At 44.2% G+C, this 20282-nt stretch overlaps 1 protein-coding gene across 2 annotated transcripts in view; it reads left to right on the top strand.

Moving 5' to 3' along the window:
• Positions 1 to 968: 968 nt before the first annotated feature.
• Tp53bp2 (tumor protein p53 binding protein 2) overlaps positions 969 to 20282 on the top strand; it is a 53086-nt gene continuing 33772 nt past the window's right edge. For both annotated transcript variants that reach the window (XM_032915747.1, XM_032915748.1), the window contains exon 1: positions 969 to 1232. In XM_032915747.1, coding sequence (XP_032771638.1) covers positions 1206 to 1232 — 27 coding nt within the window. In that variant the 5' untranslated portion in view covers positions 969 to 1205. The remainder of the gene's footprint in view (positions 1233 to 20282) is intronic.

The following is a 20282-nucleotide window of genomic DNA, read 5'->3' on the forward strand; positions in this document are numbered from 1 at the left end:
TGCTTCATTTCATTTCGATTTGGGGAACCTTCTGTAATGGTAAAGAATTCCAAGTGAGCTTGCACAGGCTACTTCACGTGAACTGAGCTTCCTGGAGTTTAGAGTTCCTGAAGCCTGTGTCTCTCTGGGTAGTGGAAGAGGACTCCTCAACTAGCTCTGCCTCCCTATCAAAGCGAACCATCGCAGATTTCCCAGCGTGAGCTTCCACTGCTCAAAAAAGATGATTCTTGTGTTAAGAGTGTTTACAGGGCGTGACGAGCTGAAGAGCGCCCTAGAAAGCTTTTTCACCCATTTTCAAATCCTTTGACTGTACTGTCCAAAACACACGAAGCCTACCACTTCGGTAACATCGAAGTACTTTTTCCTTCTTACATTTAGGAGTAACAGGACATTCAGGTGAGGCCTGGGACATTGCCTGAGGAGTGGAAGGAAAGACGAATCTGAGAGTGCCTTCTGTCAGGATCGTGCTCCGGCTAGGAGGACTTGCGAGTCTCCATCTTGTGGGGCGGTCGGATCCCCCAGGTCTCCCCGAGTCAGGTGTGTGAGGTGGCGCCGCCTTGACCCCTCTGCGTCCGGGCACCTTGTGACTGGCTCACGGCTCCTAAGGCAAAGGGCTCAAAACTCTTGAGCAACTCGCAACTGCCAACGAGGTGAGGGACACAGCCCTGGGCTCCATCCCCGTGTTTTACGATTATTGTTCTCCTGAGGCACCGCCTTCCCGCGCCTTGGCTCCGCCTGGAGGCGCGTTCAGGAGCAGCTCCGCGGCCTGTGCTTTCCTCCCCGGGAGCAAAGGTTCCCGCCTCCTCTGGCACCGCCCCCAGAATCTGCGCATGCGCCTTCGCCTCCCGGGTCGGCGTTCCACCCCTCCCTTTCCTCAAGCCTCCGGGCGCGCCGCGGGCGGGGCTTCGCGGGGGGCGGGGCCAGCGCGCCTCCGTGGGGACCGGGCCGGGATTAGTTGGTTTCGGCGAGGAGGAGGTGGAGGAGGTGGGAGTCGCGAGCGCCGAGACAAAGCCGCGTCCCGGGGACAGGCGAGGGGAGTGGGCCCGGGGCTCGGTGACCTCCCGATCGGCTGAGGGGACTCACGCGCCGCTGCCTCGCAACAGGTCGGCCGCCGGGCGCGGGACCTCGTTCTCGCTCCGCTTCCCCGGGCCCGCGACCCCCGGGCCACTTCTGCTCGGCCAGGCCGCGGCCAGACCCCCGCTTCCATGCGGTTCGGGTCCAAAATGATGCCGGTAAGCGGGTGGGCGTGCTGGGGCCCGGAAGTGTACGGGGCTGGGGGGCCGGGTCAGCGGAGCCGGTCGAGCTCCGGGCTTCGGGGCTCTGGAGGCTCCGTCCCTCCCGGTCCCCGCGACCGTCGCGATGCTGCCCCGCAGGCAGTGCGGCAGCCCGGGCCGCTGCTCCAAACTTTGCCTCTCGGATGAGACCTTTGGGGGTCTTGTTTTGAAGGTCAAGAGCCGGGGAACCTTGTTCTTAGCCTATTTCTTTTATTGTTTTGAAGCTTTTTACTGAAGTGAAGCATAACGCTTGAAAAGGCTTGCCTTTCTTTTTCTTTCTGCCAGTTCTTTTTTTTTTTTTTTTTTTAACTTTAATTTCGATCTGATGTCGGCGATAGCAGCCAAGTCACCCTATCTATATCTCGTTGTGGAAACAGGTTTTAGTAAATGCAGTCTTGAAAGTTTTAGTTCGGAGGAAAACTTCTGTGCCTCGCTCCCCCAGCTTTTTCTGCAAGATCTCTAAGAAAGATGAATAAATTCTTTTGGCATCTGACTTAGCCAGCGTCGCAGGTGAATTGCAGGTTGGGCTGAGGTGTTTTCAAAAAGCCCCCTTTCCTTAGCGAGCACAGGATCTGGCTGGTTATGGTGGCTTCTGCAGCCGTGTGTTTATTTCCTCGTGGGTGCTGTATTTGTTTTTCTCTCAGGCAGGATTAATCGCAATCAATTTAAGTCCTTTTTAAAAATAATTTTTATATATTCTTTGAAAAGTCACGTATTTTAGTCATATCATCACTTGTTTAAGAAAACAAAAGGATAAAAACTTAAAACAACTTTTTTTTTTGCTTTTGTAAAATCCAAGAAATACATTGTTAAAATTTGTGTCTGAATGTTGTTTTGTTTTTGTAATTACTCATGCAGAATATACTCTATTGTCTCTTTGCCCCTTTGTGCCCTGGAGGGTGTTCCTAAAATTTTCTACGTTGGACACATACATAATTGGTTATTTGGGTTTACATGGCTTGGGATGGTTACTATTACTAAGAGTCAAGAAATTTTGTATTGTTAGCATTTTGTAACTTGTGGTTTAGTCTGGTTTAGTCCGATTTGTAACTTCTGGCTTATTAAGTTAGGGCTGTGATGTGAATGTCTTAAATACTTACCTTGATTATGATAGACTGTTTTGTTAACGTTTTTATTCCTGTGCTTTTATTTCACTGTTGGGGGAAAAAAACTTTTGCAGGTTGCCATCGGCTTTCCCTGAACAGAAAAAGGAAAAGAATAGGTTTTTGTTGTTGTTGTTGTTGTTGTTGTTGTTGTTGTTGTTGCAGGATGATTTCCTGAAAGATCCGTTTAATATCAATGTGCCCTTTGTTTCTTGTTTTATGTAGGAATGTTTTTCTCCAAACTACATAGCAGATTATCAGAGTTCTTGTAAAAAGTTATGAGTCTTGGGACTAAAGTCACTTAAGCAAGTAGAGTGGCTTTGACTGCTTTTCTGATGTCAGAGTAGACTTTTAATAGAAGAGGCGTAGTGTGCACGCAAGCTTTGAAATTCGATGCCCTTTGGAATGTTGCATAGCATTAAGCGATCCCAGATGTTTTAAGAAAAAATTGTCTCTAATCTTCGTCATCTGTATCTCGGGGGCGGTTAGAATGCCAATTCTTAGGGTGGTTTGAAAGATTGGAATCACCCTTTAAGAAGGAAGGGATTAATACAGTGCCTGGCTTGGAATAGGTGCTAAATAAAACTCCTGAATTAGGGATTAAACGTGAGATTCTTAGTCTGTGATAACAATATGATACATTTTCATTTAGCATCCTCGTGTTCTTTTTATAAGAGATTCATTTATGTATGACTCTGTGCCACGTGTGTGCCTGGTGCCCACAGAGGTCAAAAGAGATCATCAGATCCCCTGGAAAATAAGTTATGAATGGTCTTGAGTGGCAGTGTAGGTGTGGGAATTGAACCCAAGACCTCTATAAGAATAACAAGTTCTCCTAATGGCTAAGCTATCATTCCAGCACCCAAGCCTAATGTTGTATATGCTTTTATACTTGTGTGTTATAAGGGTACTCGAAAATAAAACTTCTGTGTGTGTGGTGCTTGGGATCCAATCCAGGGCCTTGTATACACTAGACCAGCACTCTGTCACTGAGCTGTAAAGCCCTTACAAGTACGTTTTGGTTCTTTAGGGTAGGATCTTGCTGTGCAGTACCTGGCTGGTGTGGTGCCTACTCTGCAGCCTAGACTGCCCTGGAGCTCACAGCAGTCCTCCCGCAACAGCGTCTGGAGTGCTGGGGTAACAGACATGGGCTATCCCAGCACTGGCTTAAAGCCATTTTCTTAAATGCGGTTGTCATCTTGAGCGTTTACTATGCTTGGAGTTGTCGTCTAGTATGAGTAAGGCTTTGTTCTGTTCTGTTATTACTTTGGAAAAACTAACCCGTTTATCAGGAAAAGCACCAAACAAACTGAGAAGGCGGGCATTCAGAACGCACAGCAGGCTCCTTGATGGCTCCTTTTAAATGTAAAATATACGTAATTTACCATTTTCAAATGTAGTTCTGTGGCACTGAGTACAGTCCTTGGTTTGCTTTGGAAGGCATTTTTGAGTTCTACTGAATTATATTAAATGCATATGAGCAAATGGTAGCCATGTATTTTGTTACCAAATAGTGCAGACTCAAGTGGTTCTCCTTTATGTGGCCCTTGATGTGATAATTGGCTACAAACCCAGGCGCGAAGATGCATTTTAGTAGTGTGACTAGAAATAAGTAGAGAGTCACAGTGGGGCTAATGATAGGGTACTGTGACGTGGGGACGGCGGCCACTCTTGTTTTCAGATACCTGCCATGGCTAGCATCTCTTTTCTGTGGTATCTGCACCTCTTAGTGAGGGGAACTGACTTCGTGGTCCACACCTTACCTTCATTTACCAAGGGTTATTTGTGCTTGGAGAGAGCGGCTTGTTAGTGTTCCATTCGTTGTAATTGATTTTCAAATGGAGGCAATTATCCAAAACAGAAATTCTCACCCACTTGAAAATCACACTAGATCTCTTTTATGTATTGCTTTCACTTGGTGAAGTGTTATATTCCAACAAAAATATGTTTTTTTGAAAGAGCTTACATTTGCTGCTCTTTTCAGAAAACAGCTTCATGAGAATTTCTGTTCATATCTGCTATTTATATGCAAGTTAAAAAGCCAACATTACCTGTGGAAAACCCCACCCCACAGAAGGCCAGAGGGCTTGAATTTGCCTGTATGGGAGTGAGCAGTTGGCATACTGGTGTAGACAGTGGGCTGTGCTGCCCTAGATTGTCTGCCAGTGTCTTGTACACAGTGTGGCTATTGTGAGTGAGGAACTGAACGTGAAAAGATGATTTCATTTTAATTACGAGTAAATGGCCGTGTGTTCCTGGTGGTGCTGATGTTCCTGGTGGTGACTGTCCTGCATGTGCAATAAAACCGGATGTCATCATGCCATACGTAATGTTTCCCAGACACGGCAGCTTGTTTTGAAAGCTCAGTTTACCTGGCTGTGGTTTAGTTTTAAGTGTGTGCCCTGTTCTCTGTTGGTGCTGCAAGGGCATAGTGAGGCGGAGCTGGTTGGCAGTGCTGGAATCCAAAATCCGATCCTTCGAGTGTCCGGCGTTGGGCGCAGCACCTTGGTTATCTCAGGGACTCCCTTAGCACTCGGACACGTGGTCAGCAGCTTTTCTGTTTCTGTAGTTTCGCTTTGTGCAAAGCCTGACTTCTGTTTAAACACGGTGTTTTTAAAAGTCCAGTTTTATTTGCCAAGATTTTCCAAGCTGAAATTGCATTTTTTTTTCGAGTTACAGATGTGCAGCATTGGGCCTGTGTGGTTATGCTGTGCTCTGAAAGAATTCCTTCTAGCCAAATAGGAATACAAGAAGGTGGCATATGTTGGTTTCATTCCACATCGAAGCCTGGGGTAGAAACGGGTTCCTGCCTCTAGAGAGCTGGGATTCTCAAAGGCTGTTGAATCATCCGTTTTTAAAAATGTGCAAAAAAATCTCACATTTCCTGTGTTTCAGTTTTTTGGCCTTGCGATTTCAGTTATATTACATGTGAAACCCATTTGAAATGTTCTGTTCTGTTTGTTTGTTTGTTTTTCCTTTCGGGGAAGTCAGACTTAGTATAAAGAAATGTAAGCGAGTATGTGCTGCCCCTTGTTTTAAAAGTTCAAGTGAATTAGCTTATCTGGAAGGGGCCTTGGAAGGTCATTCTTACTCTTCTAGGAAGAGCTAGTGGGCCCTCTGCCTCAGACAATGAGGACTTTCTGCACTGGAGCTGTTAAGGAATACTGTTTCTTGCCCCTTATCTCTTGGTGATCTGCTGCAGTGTGGCACTCCTCAAAAAGGTTTCTAAAAACTGTCTTAGCGCCAAGCGCTTGAGAAGTCTGCAGATAAACCAGGTTTGCTTCAGTTCACGCGGGATGACTGCATAGCAGTGCATGCTGGTCTGATACCTTCATGTGCTATAAACCTCTCCCTAGATTTTTCCACTAACAAGTGTCTCAAAGAATAAGAGGCATGGACGTAAGAGCTTAGGAATCCAGAGTGTTCTTTTCAGAGTATGCCACTTAATCAAGCCAAACACTAAATACTGGGCTTTGATAGTGTGTTAGGTACATTTTTCTCAGTTAGAATGAGAAAATGTAGATAAAATGACCACATTTGAAATGTATTCTTAGTTGGAGTGGTAAATAAGACTTAAGACTCTGCATCTATATTGAATGTGGAAGTTTTGGTTACAGGAGCTCTTTAGGAAAGCAGGAAGCACAAAGGAGGCAGCATTATTAGAATATTAAATACTAGGCCAGGGGGTGGTGGCTCTCACCTTTAATTCCAGCAATCGGAAGGCAGAAAGGCATATTTATCTCTGTGAGTTCGAGGTCAGCCTGGTGTACAGAGTGAGTTCCAGGACAGCCAGGGCATACAGAGAAACCTGTCTGGAAAAAACCAAAAATACTAAATACTGTTTTATCGGAGAAATGCAAAATCTTAGTTGTGGGTAAGAAACATAGCAAGTATATATTTTGGTTGTGATAGCTTTTTTTCTATGTAAAATAATTTAAAAGATGTTTTCTTTAGATTATAGTAGCACCAAATTGTCAATGAAAATAAGTGCCCAGTTGACTGATCAAAACAACTAGGCTTCTGAAACACGGTAGTTGCTTTCTTAGGAAATTTTAAGAAGATCGTGTGTGTGTGTGTGTGTGTGTGTGTGTGTGTGTGTGTGTGTGGTAAGTGTTAATATATGTGCATATGAACTCGGGTGCCTGTGGAGGCCAGAGGTACCCACAGAGCTTAGAAATTTAGACAAATTTCAAACATGTCAAGGAAAAGCCCTACAGGAATGTAGTGTTATAGCAAATGTAATAAACAATTATAAATTATCAATTTAAGCTACTGGTGATAATAAAAATGATGGCCAGGGCACTTGACTGATCTCCCACTGTGGGACCAACTGTTTGAAACCCTGGAGTTGGAGGTGGGTTGAAGAGGTGTGGAAAACCTAACTCCCCTGCAGGTCCAACAGAAGGCCTCTATTTAGAGTTCCTTTGCCTAACACAGCCCAGTAACCTAGAGAGAGCCCAGTAGCTAATCTCCTTGGTACACAGCAGAGTTGATCTTTCTGCTCTCATCCAACAGAATTTGAAGCTCAAAGTTGTTTCAGTAGTTTGCTCCTGAGCATTCTACTGAGGTGAGATTCGAACTAGCTTCTTGCAAGTTCTTGCTCTGTTCAAGCTTGCAAGCTCATAGCTTGGATATTTCTGAACATTGCAGAGCAAACACTTGGAATGTTATTTTGGCTGACGGCTAATGATAACTTCAAGTATTGCTCTTCAGAGGCTAGAGAGAAGACTCAGTGGTTAAGGGCACTTGCTCTTGCAAGGAACTGGAATTGGCTTCTCAGCACCCAAGTTGGATGGTTCAGAACATCTTCTGCCCTGGGGATCCAACACTCACTTCTGACCTCCGCAGGGACCACACCTATGGTATATACTCTCTCACACACATATACACACATACATAAAAATCTTAAAGAGTTCTCTCCAGAATGCAACTAACTTTTGAAGTAGAAAAAACAGATTGAGAACATTGGTTGATTTCTTACCAAGTTCCCAATGAAAGGGAGGTGGCTACTTGCTCCTCAGTAAAGGGAATATTGCAGCGACCTTTGAAATAATTCCCCTACCTCTGTGGAGTGTGCCCCAGATCTTTCTCATTCACAGAGAGGGGGAAGGGGCTTAATAATTGTGAAGGATGTCTAATAAAGCTGCACTGGTACTTGTAAACAGGGTTTGAAGGAGATGGTGGTGAAAACAAAACAAACAGAGGATGGAATACGGGTACTGGGAAATGTTAAAGATGGAACTGAAATAGCTGGACTCACTTGACAACCATTTCCAGTTGGTTGGATGGTGCAAAAGAACTGAAGAAGTGTGGAGATGGTGGGGTGGGGCATCTCTGGCACACTCAGGACCGTATGGTGAGCCCAGTGTCAGGGCTGATTGGGATGAAATCCTAATTGGCCTCTTCAGTTTTCTTCATGATGGCTGTTTGGGGCCAGCCCATACTCAGTACGTGTTAAGTGAATGTCTGCAGTGTTTCAGGCTCCTTTCTGAGTCTTGTGGATTCAAAACAGGACAACTGTCAGGAAGACTACCTTTCATGGATCTTGTAGAGGTGGGGACAAATGCAAAAGGAAGTAATGGCCTTAGGTGGGATTTAAGTTAGGTTCCAGTAGCTGCTTTGTATTGAGTAGTCCAGAACTGACATTTGTACCGGATCTGTGTGTCAGGAAGCAACGGGCCAACAGTTCAAACAGGCAGAATCCCTAGTGTCTGGGGCAGAGACTTATTATCATGAAGCATGGGAAACCAGCTAGACCAGAGCTCTGAGGGCGGGAGAGAGCAGCAGGAAGTAAGGTAGAGAGCTGGCAGCATGGAGCCTTTCTGCGGAATGACAGACACTTGAGAGCAGGATGCTTAGAGTTGGCATGATACGATGACTGGGAAGGCTCGTTCCATGGAGAAAGGATTCTAGGGGTGCTGTGTGGAAGGGTTGGAGAAAGGTGTAAGAACACTGTGTGAAGTAGACAAAATGCCTTGCCACACCAATGGCCCAGCTGATGGTACAGTTTGTAGAATCAAAGTTTACCACTTGTTCTCCTCGCCTGCTTCAGATGACATTGAAAGGAGAAATAATAGATTTCCTAGGGTTGGGAATCAGAACAAGGTGGGGATCAAGCTATTTACCTGCTATTCATTTTCTCACTTCCCGTTCTGTATTGGGGATTGTGCATGCAGTCTTGGTCTTAAAACGGTAACAAACCCCATGATTATTTATTTTAAAAATGTATTTTGTCTCTGTGTATGTCCGTTTAACATGCCTAGTGCCCGTGGAGAGCAGAAGAGGGTGTCAGATCCACCAGGATTGGAGTTACAGATGATTGTGAGCCACAGTGTGGGTGCTGTAGATTGAGCCCAGGTCCTCTGAAGAACAGTCACCCCTCCAGCCTCATGGCTTTTTCTCACTTTTGAGATAGATCTCCACAATAGGTTTCCCACTCTAGCTTGAATGTGTGCTGTGGCGCATGCAGGAAGACCTTGCATTTCCAATCCTCTTTTCTCAACCTTCCAGATACAGTGTTTGTAGTCTGTGCTACCAGGCCAGCTCAGGTTTTAATTAATGAAGTGTTCACATTAGCATGCCCCCACGACCTCGTAAGTGCTTTAGAAAGCTTTGGACCACGTAGCTGTGTTACTGTAGCAGCTTTAGAGCCTAACTACTCTATGACCTCCCCTATGCCCCGAAATCAGTGCTGTTTTCATATTCCTAACAGATGCAAAGTAGGCAGAGACCTAAGGCAATCAAGTCAAGCTGACTTTAATTTTAGAAACTGTTTCTTTATGTTTTCTCCATCACACTAACTGTAGATGATGACCACTAGTCTGTGAGGTGCAGGGCATTTTTGATGAATGTGTTTATTTTATGAAGTAGGGACACTATTTTGAACAAAAGATTACTTTTATTCTCTTATTCGGTATGTGTAAATGTGCAGTTGTGCATGCCACAGTACACATGTGGACATCAGAGGACAACTTTCAGGGGAGAAGGTTTTCTCCTGCGGTGGGCTCTGGAGATGCAGCTTGGCTGTGAGGCATACACAGCCAGCACTTACCTGTTGGGCTGTCTTGCTGGCGTCCAACACTGTCCTTTAAAGGTATCTGGGGTCTTTGGTATGTTGGCGTTGCTCTGTAGAGCCAGAGGCACAGGCATTTACCTCCTTCTTTCCTGTGTTTCCCTTCAGCCTTTGGTCAGTATGCACCGAGCCTCTTACTCCAGTCTTAGTCTCAGTCTCTGTCTCTGTCTCTCTGTCTCTCTCTCTCTTTCCCCTCCCTCCCTCTCTTTCCCCTCCCTCCCTCCCTCCCTCCCTCCCTCCTTCCCTTCTTTCCTCCCTCAGGAACAGGGCTGTGCAATGTTCACCTTGTCATTAGTTTTGTTCGAGTCTATACAAACTTGTGTCTTCCTTGTGGTCTTTCTGAACAACAGTTTTTCCCTCTCCATGATTCTTCAAGATAGTCCTCTAATATAACACAATAAACTCCTTAGCCAGATACCAAGTTTCTTTGTTACCCAGCCCAATGAAATTAAGCCTTGTTGTATCAAGGATACCTACAGGAAGGTATCAAAAGATTCAACACAGGGGGGTGGGTGGGGGGGTTGGGGTTGGGGGATTTAGCTCAGTGGTGGAGTTTTCTCGTAGGAAGAAAAAGGCCCTGGGTTCGGAGACCCAAAAAAAAAAAAAAAAAAAAAAAAGATTCAACACACGGACATGAGCATTTAAGGAGAGCATCTGGCCATACTTACTGCCATCTGCATGCTCCTGAGGAATCTCTTCAGGGTGCTGTGGGCCGTCCATTGGGTGTTTGCTTTTTCTCTTGCTCACAGGACTTTGGGTGTTTGCTTTTTCTCTTGCTCACAGTCGGCTGTGCCCTTTTTTATCTTGCCGTCCAGAGCTAGCTCTACTCCTTTGGACTTTGCCATCTTACTGTGTGAAAGGAAAAATTAAATATTTAATGCTACCTTCATGTAAAACAAGTCACGTATGTAATAAAGTAGCATTGCCCACTTCAGGGGAGAGCACAACAGCATTAATCTTACAGAGTAGTTGCAGACAGGAAGAATTTATTTATTTATTTATTTTTTCTTTTCTTTTCTTTCTTTTTTTTTTTTTTCGGAGCTGGGGACCGAACCCAGGGCCTTGCGCTCGCTAGGCAAGCGCTCTACCGCTGAGCTAAATCCCCAACCAAGAATTTATTAAATACCTATTTTTCTCCTTTAATCTATTTGTGATTATGACGGCTACTGAAAGCCGAGTGAGCTGGAGGGACATTGCTCTGGATGAGGTATTTGAACTTTGACCGGATTCAGTTTAAGTATAGTTGAAAAGGTTTTTAACTTTGTCTCCAAATAGGCACAGTTGTATCCCTTTCATTTGAGACATTGTATCCTCTCGCTTTGAAGGAGCTCACTTTGAAGTAATGCTGTGCTATGGGTAAACGTTTCCTGAGGCACACTACTGACCACCAGGTTCTAGCCTCCTGTCACTGTTCTCATCTTCTGTGGAGCCTCGCATCTCTGAAGTGGGACTGTTAGTTCACTTGGACAGAAACAGGTTGGGCAGTCGCTGTGTGCAGGGGCTGAGTAAACTCAGTGGGGTGTAGTAAGACAAGAGTGGCTGACAGGCAAAGAGAAATTTACTCTGCGGCAGGTGGGGCTTGTGCAGGAGCAGCTAGAGGAGGTTTTATGTCTGAGTTAGTCTGCAGTTGTAGGGATGGCTTCAACATGAGCAGGGCCTGCTGGTAAGCTGTTCCAGACGAGAGGAGAGGAGAGTGTGGATTTTAGATTTCTTATTTGGTGACTTAAAACTATTACTGTGGAACACATCATTTAATAGAAGTTTTAGGGCCCCCCCTTTATATGTAACCCAGACTGGCCATGGAACTTTGGATGATCCTCGTGCCTCAATGTTTTAGGTGCTGAGATTATAGGTGTGAGCTACCATACCCAGCTAAGCTTTAAGCACATAGCACCCCTGATCAAACCAACTAACCAACTAACCAACCAACTAACCAACCAACTAACCAACCAACCAACCAACTAACCAACCAACTAACCAACCAACTAACCAACCAACCAACTAACCAACCAACCAACTAACCAATCAACTAACCAACCAACCAACCAACCAACTAACCAACCAACCAACCAACCAAGAAACAATTCCAGAATCTGAAATCTCAAATGTGGACAAGAGGTCACGAGTAGAATATTTCACATCTAATCTCATGTGAAGAGTAGCAGTTAAAAAATGCAACCTTTATTAAAGCTGCATGTATTAGGTGTATGTATTGTGTGTGTATTAGGTATGACACATGAATTTATGTTCATACTCAGTCTCCTTCATAAGATCTTTATGAGTATTTGCAAATGCCCCAAAATACAGAGACAAAGTTAATTCTGGAACATTTGTAGTCCTAAGCCTTTTGGGTAAGGAATACTCACTCTTTATTTCTATAATTGCATTGGAATTATCTGAAATCGGAATATGCAAAACTGTTCTAATGACTTCCCCAGCAATAAAGCCTGTACTTCTTATCCCATAAAAACATTTTATTATTTTTATGTGTATGGGTGTTTTGCCTACATGTATGTCTGAGTACCGTGCGTGTATGGTACCCATAGAAGTGCGAGGCAAACTGGGACTGGAGTTACAGACAGTTGTGAGCCACCATACCAGTGCTGGGGATTGAATCAGGGTGCTCTGGAAGAGCAGCCAGTGCTCTTAATTGCTGAGCCGTCTCTCCAGCCCGACACTTCTTATTCTTGATCTTCCACAGTTCAGCTGTGTGATATTACTTTCCATTCTGCCCCAAAGAAGGCAGTTTTTCATCCCTGTATTCCTGTTGCTTGAACTGTGTCTGCATGATAACCGTACATGTTAATGAGTGCATGGTTTGGAGGCACTGAGGCTAGCAAGGGGTTGGGGTTAAAGGGCAAACAGACAGACAGACAGACAGACAGACAGGGACTAGCTTCCTTTGAGTAACTTGACTTTGAAGAGAACCATGCTGAAAGATGACTAGAGAAGCAGCTGTAAATCTGTTCAGCTATAGGAAAGGTTATCTGACATGACAGCAAAGACAGGAAAGGTTATCTGACATGACAGCAAAGACAGGAAAGGTTTTCTGACATGACAGCCAAGACAGGAAAGGTTATCTGACATGACAGCTAAGACAGGAAAGGTTATCTGACATGACAGCTAAGACAGGGCTCTTTGCTTATAAACACTTTTTCCTGTATAATCCCGTTTTGCTTTAATTAAAATAACCACGTTTTGCCAGGCAGTGATGGCGATGCCTTTAATCCTAGCACTTGGGAGGCAGAGTCAGGTAGATCTCTAGTTTTGAGGCCAGCCTGGTCTACAGAGTGAGTTCCAGGACAGCCAGAGCTACACAGAGAAACCCTATCTCGAAAACAAAACAAACCAAGAAATCAAACCAAAACAATCACAACAAAAACAAACCCACACAATTTATTGTGCAACTCCTCCATGTGGATTGTCTTAGAAAATGATAGTCTACATAGTATAGAATCAGTGCCAGCATAGTTTATGTATGATTAACTTTCTCACAGAGTATTGTTCACATTGATATGTGTGTTACTAGCCAATTTTAACTTTCTTATAAGAAATCGTTGATAATGCAAAAAAAATCATTGGCTATGATTTTGTGATTTTGTTTTTAATAACTCAGATTTGACTGATCAAGACTGATGGACTTAAAAGTATGCCAGGATAAAAGACAGTGTATTTAGTGGGCACAAGGAGTTTTAATATGATTGAGTCCTAATAGAATTCTAATAGAAGATTGGTGGAATTCATAACAATTTTCAACATGGCAGCCCAGAGTAGATTCTAGGAAGGAGGAAGCCCAGCAAACATCTTGGGGGCTGTTGTGAGGAGTGGTCCTTGTAGAACTGTATTACAGCTGGAGTGTCCTCAGGGAGGGTGGGAAGGGACTCAAAGAGAAGTGTGCATGGGGCTCCTGAAGAAGGTTCCACATCCACTGAGACCTGTATGCTGCCTTGTCAGAGATTGGGTGAATCCTACACAGGGCAGAGGCTGGACAGAGCATACCTGCATGAGGAAGCCAGCTGACACTTATACTTCCTGCCAGCAGTGTGACCACAGGAGCAGGAGGCTGACTGGAATGGTCTGATCTTTTGAAACCTCTTCAAGTGTTGCATAGCTGTGGTTGGGCTAAAACAACCCAGGCTCTGACATATGATAGACCCTTGTTCTGCCCCTGAGCAATACCACAGTCCTTAATGTTATTTTGTAGTTTAAAAATTCAATATTATTGTCTGTGTATGATATACAGACAGATGCACACATGGACATACACTGGCACATACACAGACACGTACATGAGTGACAGCTTTGTGGATACAGTGTTTCCTTTCCCACTTTATGTATGTATACTCTGGGGCTCAAATTCAGGACATCAGGCTTGTGTTGTGACTTATCCACTGGAGCATCTCATTGGCCTGTTATTTCTTAGGTCCTCTCTGCTGGAATTGGGAGGAAGGGTCCTTGGGTAATAAAGTGCTTGCCGTGAAAGTGTCGAATGTGAATATGGGCCCTCAGTATCCACATAAAAGCCAGGCTTGGCAACGCCTGATGTCAGCCTCTGACCTCCATGGACACTCCTGTGTGCACACGCATGGATGCACACATAGACGATCCTTACTGAGTCAAAGTGTGTGGAAAGGTTATATTTGCAGGGCCAGGTAAAAAGGAGCTTTGTGGTATTGTTCCCCAGAGAGCAGTCTGGGGCTTTGAGTGAGTACAACAAAATATGAACTGGAGGGAGAATTCACATCTGTTCTTCACAGAAACATAGGAAACCTGTCTGCTTTCCTCTAAACCCACCACTAGCTTACTAGCCTAGCAGCTTTGTGGGAAGTTTCTTATGTGTTGGGGATTTTGAGGAGGATTTTTGTTCTTTTCTTAGGTTGTTCATTTTTCTTTGAAGGGCAAGTTTTTCTCCGTGTATGCTTGATTTCCTCCAGGTAAGCCTAGGGTAAGTGAGTGTTTGCAAATGGCAACTCTGAAGGTGCAGCGGTCAGCCTTCCTGCTTGATACAACAAACATCTTAGACCCACGCTCCACTTTTCCTCCTCTGCAACTTCACATGGCCTTTAAAACCAAATTAATAGGGCTACAGAGGTGGCTCAGTGAGTACAGGTCCTGGTAGCCGTGCTGGCCACTGAGTTTGATCCTAAGGTCAAAGGTGGACAGAGCCGAAAGTTGTCTTTGACCTCCATGCACATAGTGATGTGTGCATCCCACCTCTAGTGAATATATACATATTATATAATATGTATAATATATACATAATATATATATATATATTCCTCCATGCATATGTACATAATACCAAGTAAATACACTCAGACCTCTGACGCAGAGTACGCTTCTTGCCGTGCCCTAGCCAGTGATCTGTGTGTCTTCTTGGAAAGGTTGCTCTTTCTTCCACATGAACGATCTTCTCTTTGAAATTGAAGCATTTGGATGTCAGCGACATAACATTGATTACAGTGACTGTGTGGACTGTCACAATGGGGCTGTGACCTGCTCTTTTTGACTGAATATTACCTGATTCCTTGTGTTTCTGGAAGTTCTGTATAGACATGGCCCTGGCACAAGTTACTGTGTGGTGTGCTGGAGGCTGTATTCTATGCTTTCCTGCGAGTTTCCCCTCTGAGAGGGATCTGATCGTTGCAAGAGGCAGAAACAAGCAACCATCATATTAGGCATGCTTTCAAGCTGTAAATTATTTTTAAAAATTTATCATTGATTTTTTTTAAATTTTAATTTAAGGGAAATTGGTGTGTGCTTCTCTGGTACTCTTTCTATGTTTCCATGTTAGCCAATTATTTATATATCTGTTTTGTTTTTGTTTTGAGTCAGAGTTTATTTTGTATCCCAGGCTGACCTTGAACTCTCTATGTAGCCAAGGCTGGCTTTGAATTTGAGCACTCCTGTCTCTGACTCTCTAGTGCTTATATTATAGGTGAGTGAGTAAGTGTGTGCGTGCGTGCGTGTGTGTGCGTGCGTGTGTGTGTGTGTGTGTGTGTGTGTGCGCGCGCGTGTGTGTGTGTGTGTGTGTTTAATGCCTGGCTTATGTATCTATTTTAACACTTTTCTTATTCTCTGTTCATAGTGACAGTACTTAGTAGCTGGGCACAGTCCCCGTAATACTTGTATTTTTACTGAATTCTTCTGTGTTGCTGGATTTTTCCCTTTCATTGTTTACAGATGTAACAATGTTTACAGTTGTAACAGTACTGAACATCTTCAGGCACTTAGACAACTTCTTTCATTCCAGGCATTTCTTTGGGCATGAATTCTAGGAATAAGGCTGTGAAAAACATCTATTTTCTAGCTTCAGATACATGGTTTACTGTTGTTTGTTTGTTTGTTTTTGCTGTTTCGTTTTGCTTGAGACAGGATTTCCTTTGTGTAGCTCTAGCTGTCCTGGAACTTGTTCTGTAGACCAGGCTGGCTTTAAGCTTAGAGATCAGCCTGCCTCTGCCTCCCAAGTGCTGGGATTGAAAGAGTGCCCAGCCTTTTTTTTTCTTTTTTTTTTTTCTTTCTTCCCTCCTCCCTCCCTCCCTCTCCCTCCCTCCCTCCCTCCCTCCCTCCCTTCCTTTCTTTCTCTTCCTTCCTTCCTTCCTTCCTTCCTTCCTCATGGGCATGTATTCACACACGTGCTCGAGCCCACACAAACACACACACACAGTACACATACATATACACAAGCAAACGCTAATTGTGCTAATAAAATAAAAACTAAATCTTTAAAGAAAAGGAATCCTAAGCTATGTGGTCTTTGTGTCTGGCTTTTGTCACTCCAGGTATTGTTTTAAGGTTCGTGTTGTCACATGCATGAGATCTTCGTTGTTTACAGTAATTTTCATTCCATTGTAATATTATGGGTGTTAAAAGTTTGTTTACTGATTGTTTCAGTTGGATTTTGACTAAAGTTGAGACAGCATGGTTATGCCAAAAATGTACTATTAACTATGTCTTTCATCGCACAGCAAAGATGTGAGAGAGTAATAATATGCAGGGATAGAAGTGATACTTTGTGGTTGGTAGTTTCATCGTTGATTCCTTAAATCAATTTTAGTGTGTAATAATTGGCTTGGAAATTAAATTTCCTGCCTCAGTTTCCAAAATGTGAATGCTATCATATCTGACTTTAAAATTTGATTTTTCATCATGGCGATTCAAAATCACTTAACCCAAACAAAACAATAACTGCTTCATTTTGATTCTGCTTTATTTGTGGGATTAAACTGTCATTTTGAGAATCCTTGGATCCTCTACCAGAACACACTGTAAACAAAGCTAACGGGAGGTAGCGGTGCCCCTGGCTTCCACTCTTACAGCAGCGACACAGGTGGTTTAACCTGCTGCCACTTCTTCCTTCTTCAGGAAAGGAGTTGGTATTTATTGAAAACAGGGCTGCATTTCTTTCTCTTTATAGTATTCACATCAAATGGCTAGGTTTTAGGTTTAGAGATTTGAAGTGATATTTAACCTTTAAAAGTTGGGGGAATACTTATGACTATGAATATAAGGAAACATTGGACAAAATTTTTTTTCTTTTTTTCGGAGCTGGAAACCAAACCCAGGGCCTTGTACTTGCTAGGCAAGCGCTCTACCACTGAGCTAAATCCCCAACTTTTAAAAGAATATTTCAAAGGTGTGGTACTTCCATTTTGTCATTTTGTTCTCATGTCTTCAAAGAGGAGGAAGAAGCAATCTTTATCTTCTTCCTGAGGTCCTTGGCAACCATGGATCGATCTGTCATCATCATCATCATCATCATCATCATCATCATCAACATCATCATCATAATAACTATTTGCCTCCAGGAGCCTCATAAATTAAAATTCAAGTTCCTTGTTTTGGCCCTTTACAATGGTTCTTGTCAGGTTTCTAGACCAATTGTGTGCACCGTCTGGGACTTGTTAGAAATGGAGTCTCACACACTTTCCCATATCTACTGTCAGGTGTGCCAGCAGTCTGTGTTTAACTCCCCTCTGCCCTTGCCACCATTTTAGACCCTCTGCCCATACAGACATGCATGCTAGTTTCTGCTTGCTCCTGTAATCTTCTCTTCTTCCGTCTCTGCAGAGACCTCACCTTCCACCAATGAGACCAGTTTGTTCCTTTGGGGCCTTTGTTCTCTGTCTGGCATACTTGTTCCACCTTAGCTGGACTTGCGCCTCATTTCTTCTAGATATGGCTGCCTGCCTAAGAGCCTTCCCCGCATTGTAGGGAGTAGCTCTACTCTTCAGCTGGTATTTTGTTCCCCTACAGTTCCCTCCTCTGTCTCACCTTTTGTTTTAGGAGGGTGACTTTTCCACGTGTGCACCAGAGCTCCCTAGCCATCTGGTTCTCCTTGGGGTTGTCCAGCGGGGAATAGGAGAGAGAGAGGGAGCCAGCTTGAGTTTCTCCCTGTGTCTTTCCACATAGCTTCCGTGTTCTTCTGTCTACTGTCTCCCTCCCTCTGTGTTTCAGTATTAACTATTTCAGCAGAGATCATTTCTACACTAGAGTACAGTCCATAGATCATCTGTAAATGTTGGATGACTAGAAAGAATATTAGAAATAAAACGGTAATGGTCAGGTGTACCTGAAGAAATCAAGTCTATAGCTTGTTGTATGCTATATGTGAGACCATTTAGTGATACCTGAATAGAACTTAACTGAAAGAAGCTGGGGATGAGATGGTATGCCCTGGACATTTCTCTGAAAGGCAGAGCTAATGGTAGTGACAAGTGTGGCCCTATGTGTGCAGTGATGAAGGTGACACAAAGTAACATAATACTTGAGAGCTCAGTCTCTGGAGGAAACCAGCCTTGGTTTTGGATCTTGGCTTTGCCGTTTATTTCACAGCCATACGACTTGCAGAGGTTAGCTTCCTCTCTGCTTCAGTGTATTCCTGTGAAGGGCAGTGACATCTTGATGCATGTCATATTCTTGTTACCTACCAGGAAGCTTGAGGTGCCGAAGGCACTAACAGAGACAACCCTTGGCTGCATGGCACTTGCATTTGTAATTGATGGGAAGCTCATGATTGTCCAGTATAGAACCTATGGAGTGGTAGTGACTTGTGTACGTGTGGGAGGGGGGTGAGAGGGGTGTGTTGGAATTTTAGGTGGGGTGGCCGGGAAGGTGTTATTGAGCGGGTGACACTGCAGAGGGAAGAAGGAGACCAAGCTGTGCTGCTTAAGAGCATGCTCAACAGGAGCAGCAAGTGCAGAGCTCCGAGTCGGGCGCAGGCCTGTTGTGTAAGACTTGGAGGACTCTGGTAGAACAGAGACTGTGGGCAGAAGAAGGGAGGAGTTGTAAAGTTAATGGGTGGCAGTGTCGTTGGTATGGGCAAGACACATGGATCTTGTGGACTGTAGTCTGTGTTGAGTTTTATTGTTGCACCTAATTAAAAGGCAGTTCTTATGGAACATAGGACTCACTTTAAAGATAACAGACATCATACCGGGGACCAGAAGATTTAGAGGCTCCTGGCCTCCACTTAATAGAATCCACTTTCAAAGAGGTACCCTTTCTAAAGCATTCTGTAGAAGTGGGGGTTCTAATTAGATCTGTCCAGGAAGCCAGCAAAATGCCATTGCTCATCCAGAATTGAGGATTTCAGCACAGGGATTGAGGGCACAGCTACTTTTTATGGGGAAGAAGGGTGTTGGCCCAGGCACTTGCCATTCATACCAGTGTTAGTTCCATGGGGCTAGTACTCAGGGAGGAACACTTCTCACATTCTTACAGTAGTTGTGCTTTAGAAAGCAAAGGCTAGATTGCTCTTAAACCTGAGGTGGCTGGCTAAGTGAAGGACTTCCTAGTGTTTCTCTGCCAAAAGCTCAGACATCTTGAAGAGTAAAAAGTTGTACTCTGACCTTGTTTCAGTAGCCGAGGAGATCACTGCTCTGAGCCTTTTTCTTCATTGATAAAGAGAAAATAATACCTGCTCTGTTTGTCTGAGGGTTGATGTAAGTCTTTGGATAATGCCTGTGAAAGAGCAGGCAAGACAGAGGTGCACAGAGGTCTATTGTGTAACAGTGTTTGTTTGCTGCTGCAGTGTGTTTGGTAAATGTTCTTCTATCTGGTATTAACTTACAGGGAAGACAGTGCTTTTGAAGCTTTAAGCTTCAGAGAAAGTTTAGTGTGGGTGAGGAATACAGAGCAGCATTACTTAATACTGTGGTTAGGTATGCTGGGTATTCTGGCCCAGCAGCAACCGAGGAGCATTCTCTGAGCTTGGTTAATCTTTATTTTTTCCCAGTGTTGTCATGGCACCGTGTGTAAGGAGCTTACATGCAGCCTTGTTGGCTAAGTTGAGGCTTTAGGGACCACACTTCATGTGGTACAGTTATCAGAATTCACAAAGCCCCAGGTAATTAGCTTGAATGCACTCAGTTCAAACTAGGAATCTTGATAGCATTTGCCTTCTCTCATATGCTTTACTTACTTTTTAACAGAATCCACTTGCATGTTCATGGATTACTTTGTATGTGATAGGTGTTTCTATGAGTTAGGGGAAACCTTTGCAAAGGGGAGGTGAAGGAGCCCAAGGGAACAGGCTTTATCATCGAGGAGCAGAGTCCAGGTGCCTCCAGATCTGGTCCCCAGTGTGATGCCTGAGTTGGTTTCTGTCACTGTCCCTCCTCAGTGCTGCCCTTTCACAAGGAGGCTAGGCAGCTTTCTCACTGGGAAGGTGGCCAGAGGAGTTTCAGCCTGCAAGGTAGGTCAAGTGACTTTTGGCAAACTCTAACTCTAACTCTGTAATGCTACCATGTCTCTGTGACCAGAGTTAGATTCCACACACTCTGCACACGTGTGTGTGTGTGTGTGTGTGTGTGTGTGTGTGTGTGTGTTTAT

The sequence above is a fragment of the Rattus rattus genome, chromosome 10 (genome assembly GCF_011064425.1).
Source record: "Rattus rattus isolate New Zealand chromosome 10, Rrattus_CSIRO_v1, whole genome shotgun sequence".
Classification (NCBI taxonomy): domain Eukaryota; kingdom Metazoa; phylum Chordata; class Mammalia; order Rodentia; family Muridae; genus Rattus; species Rattus rattus.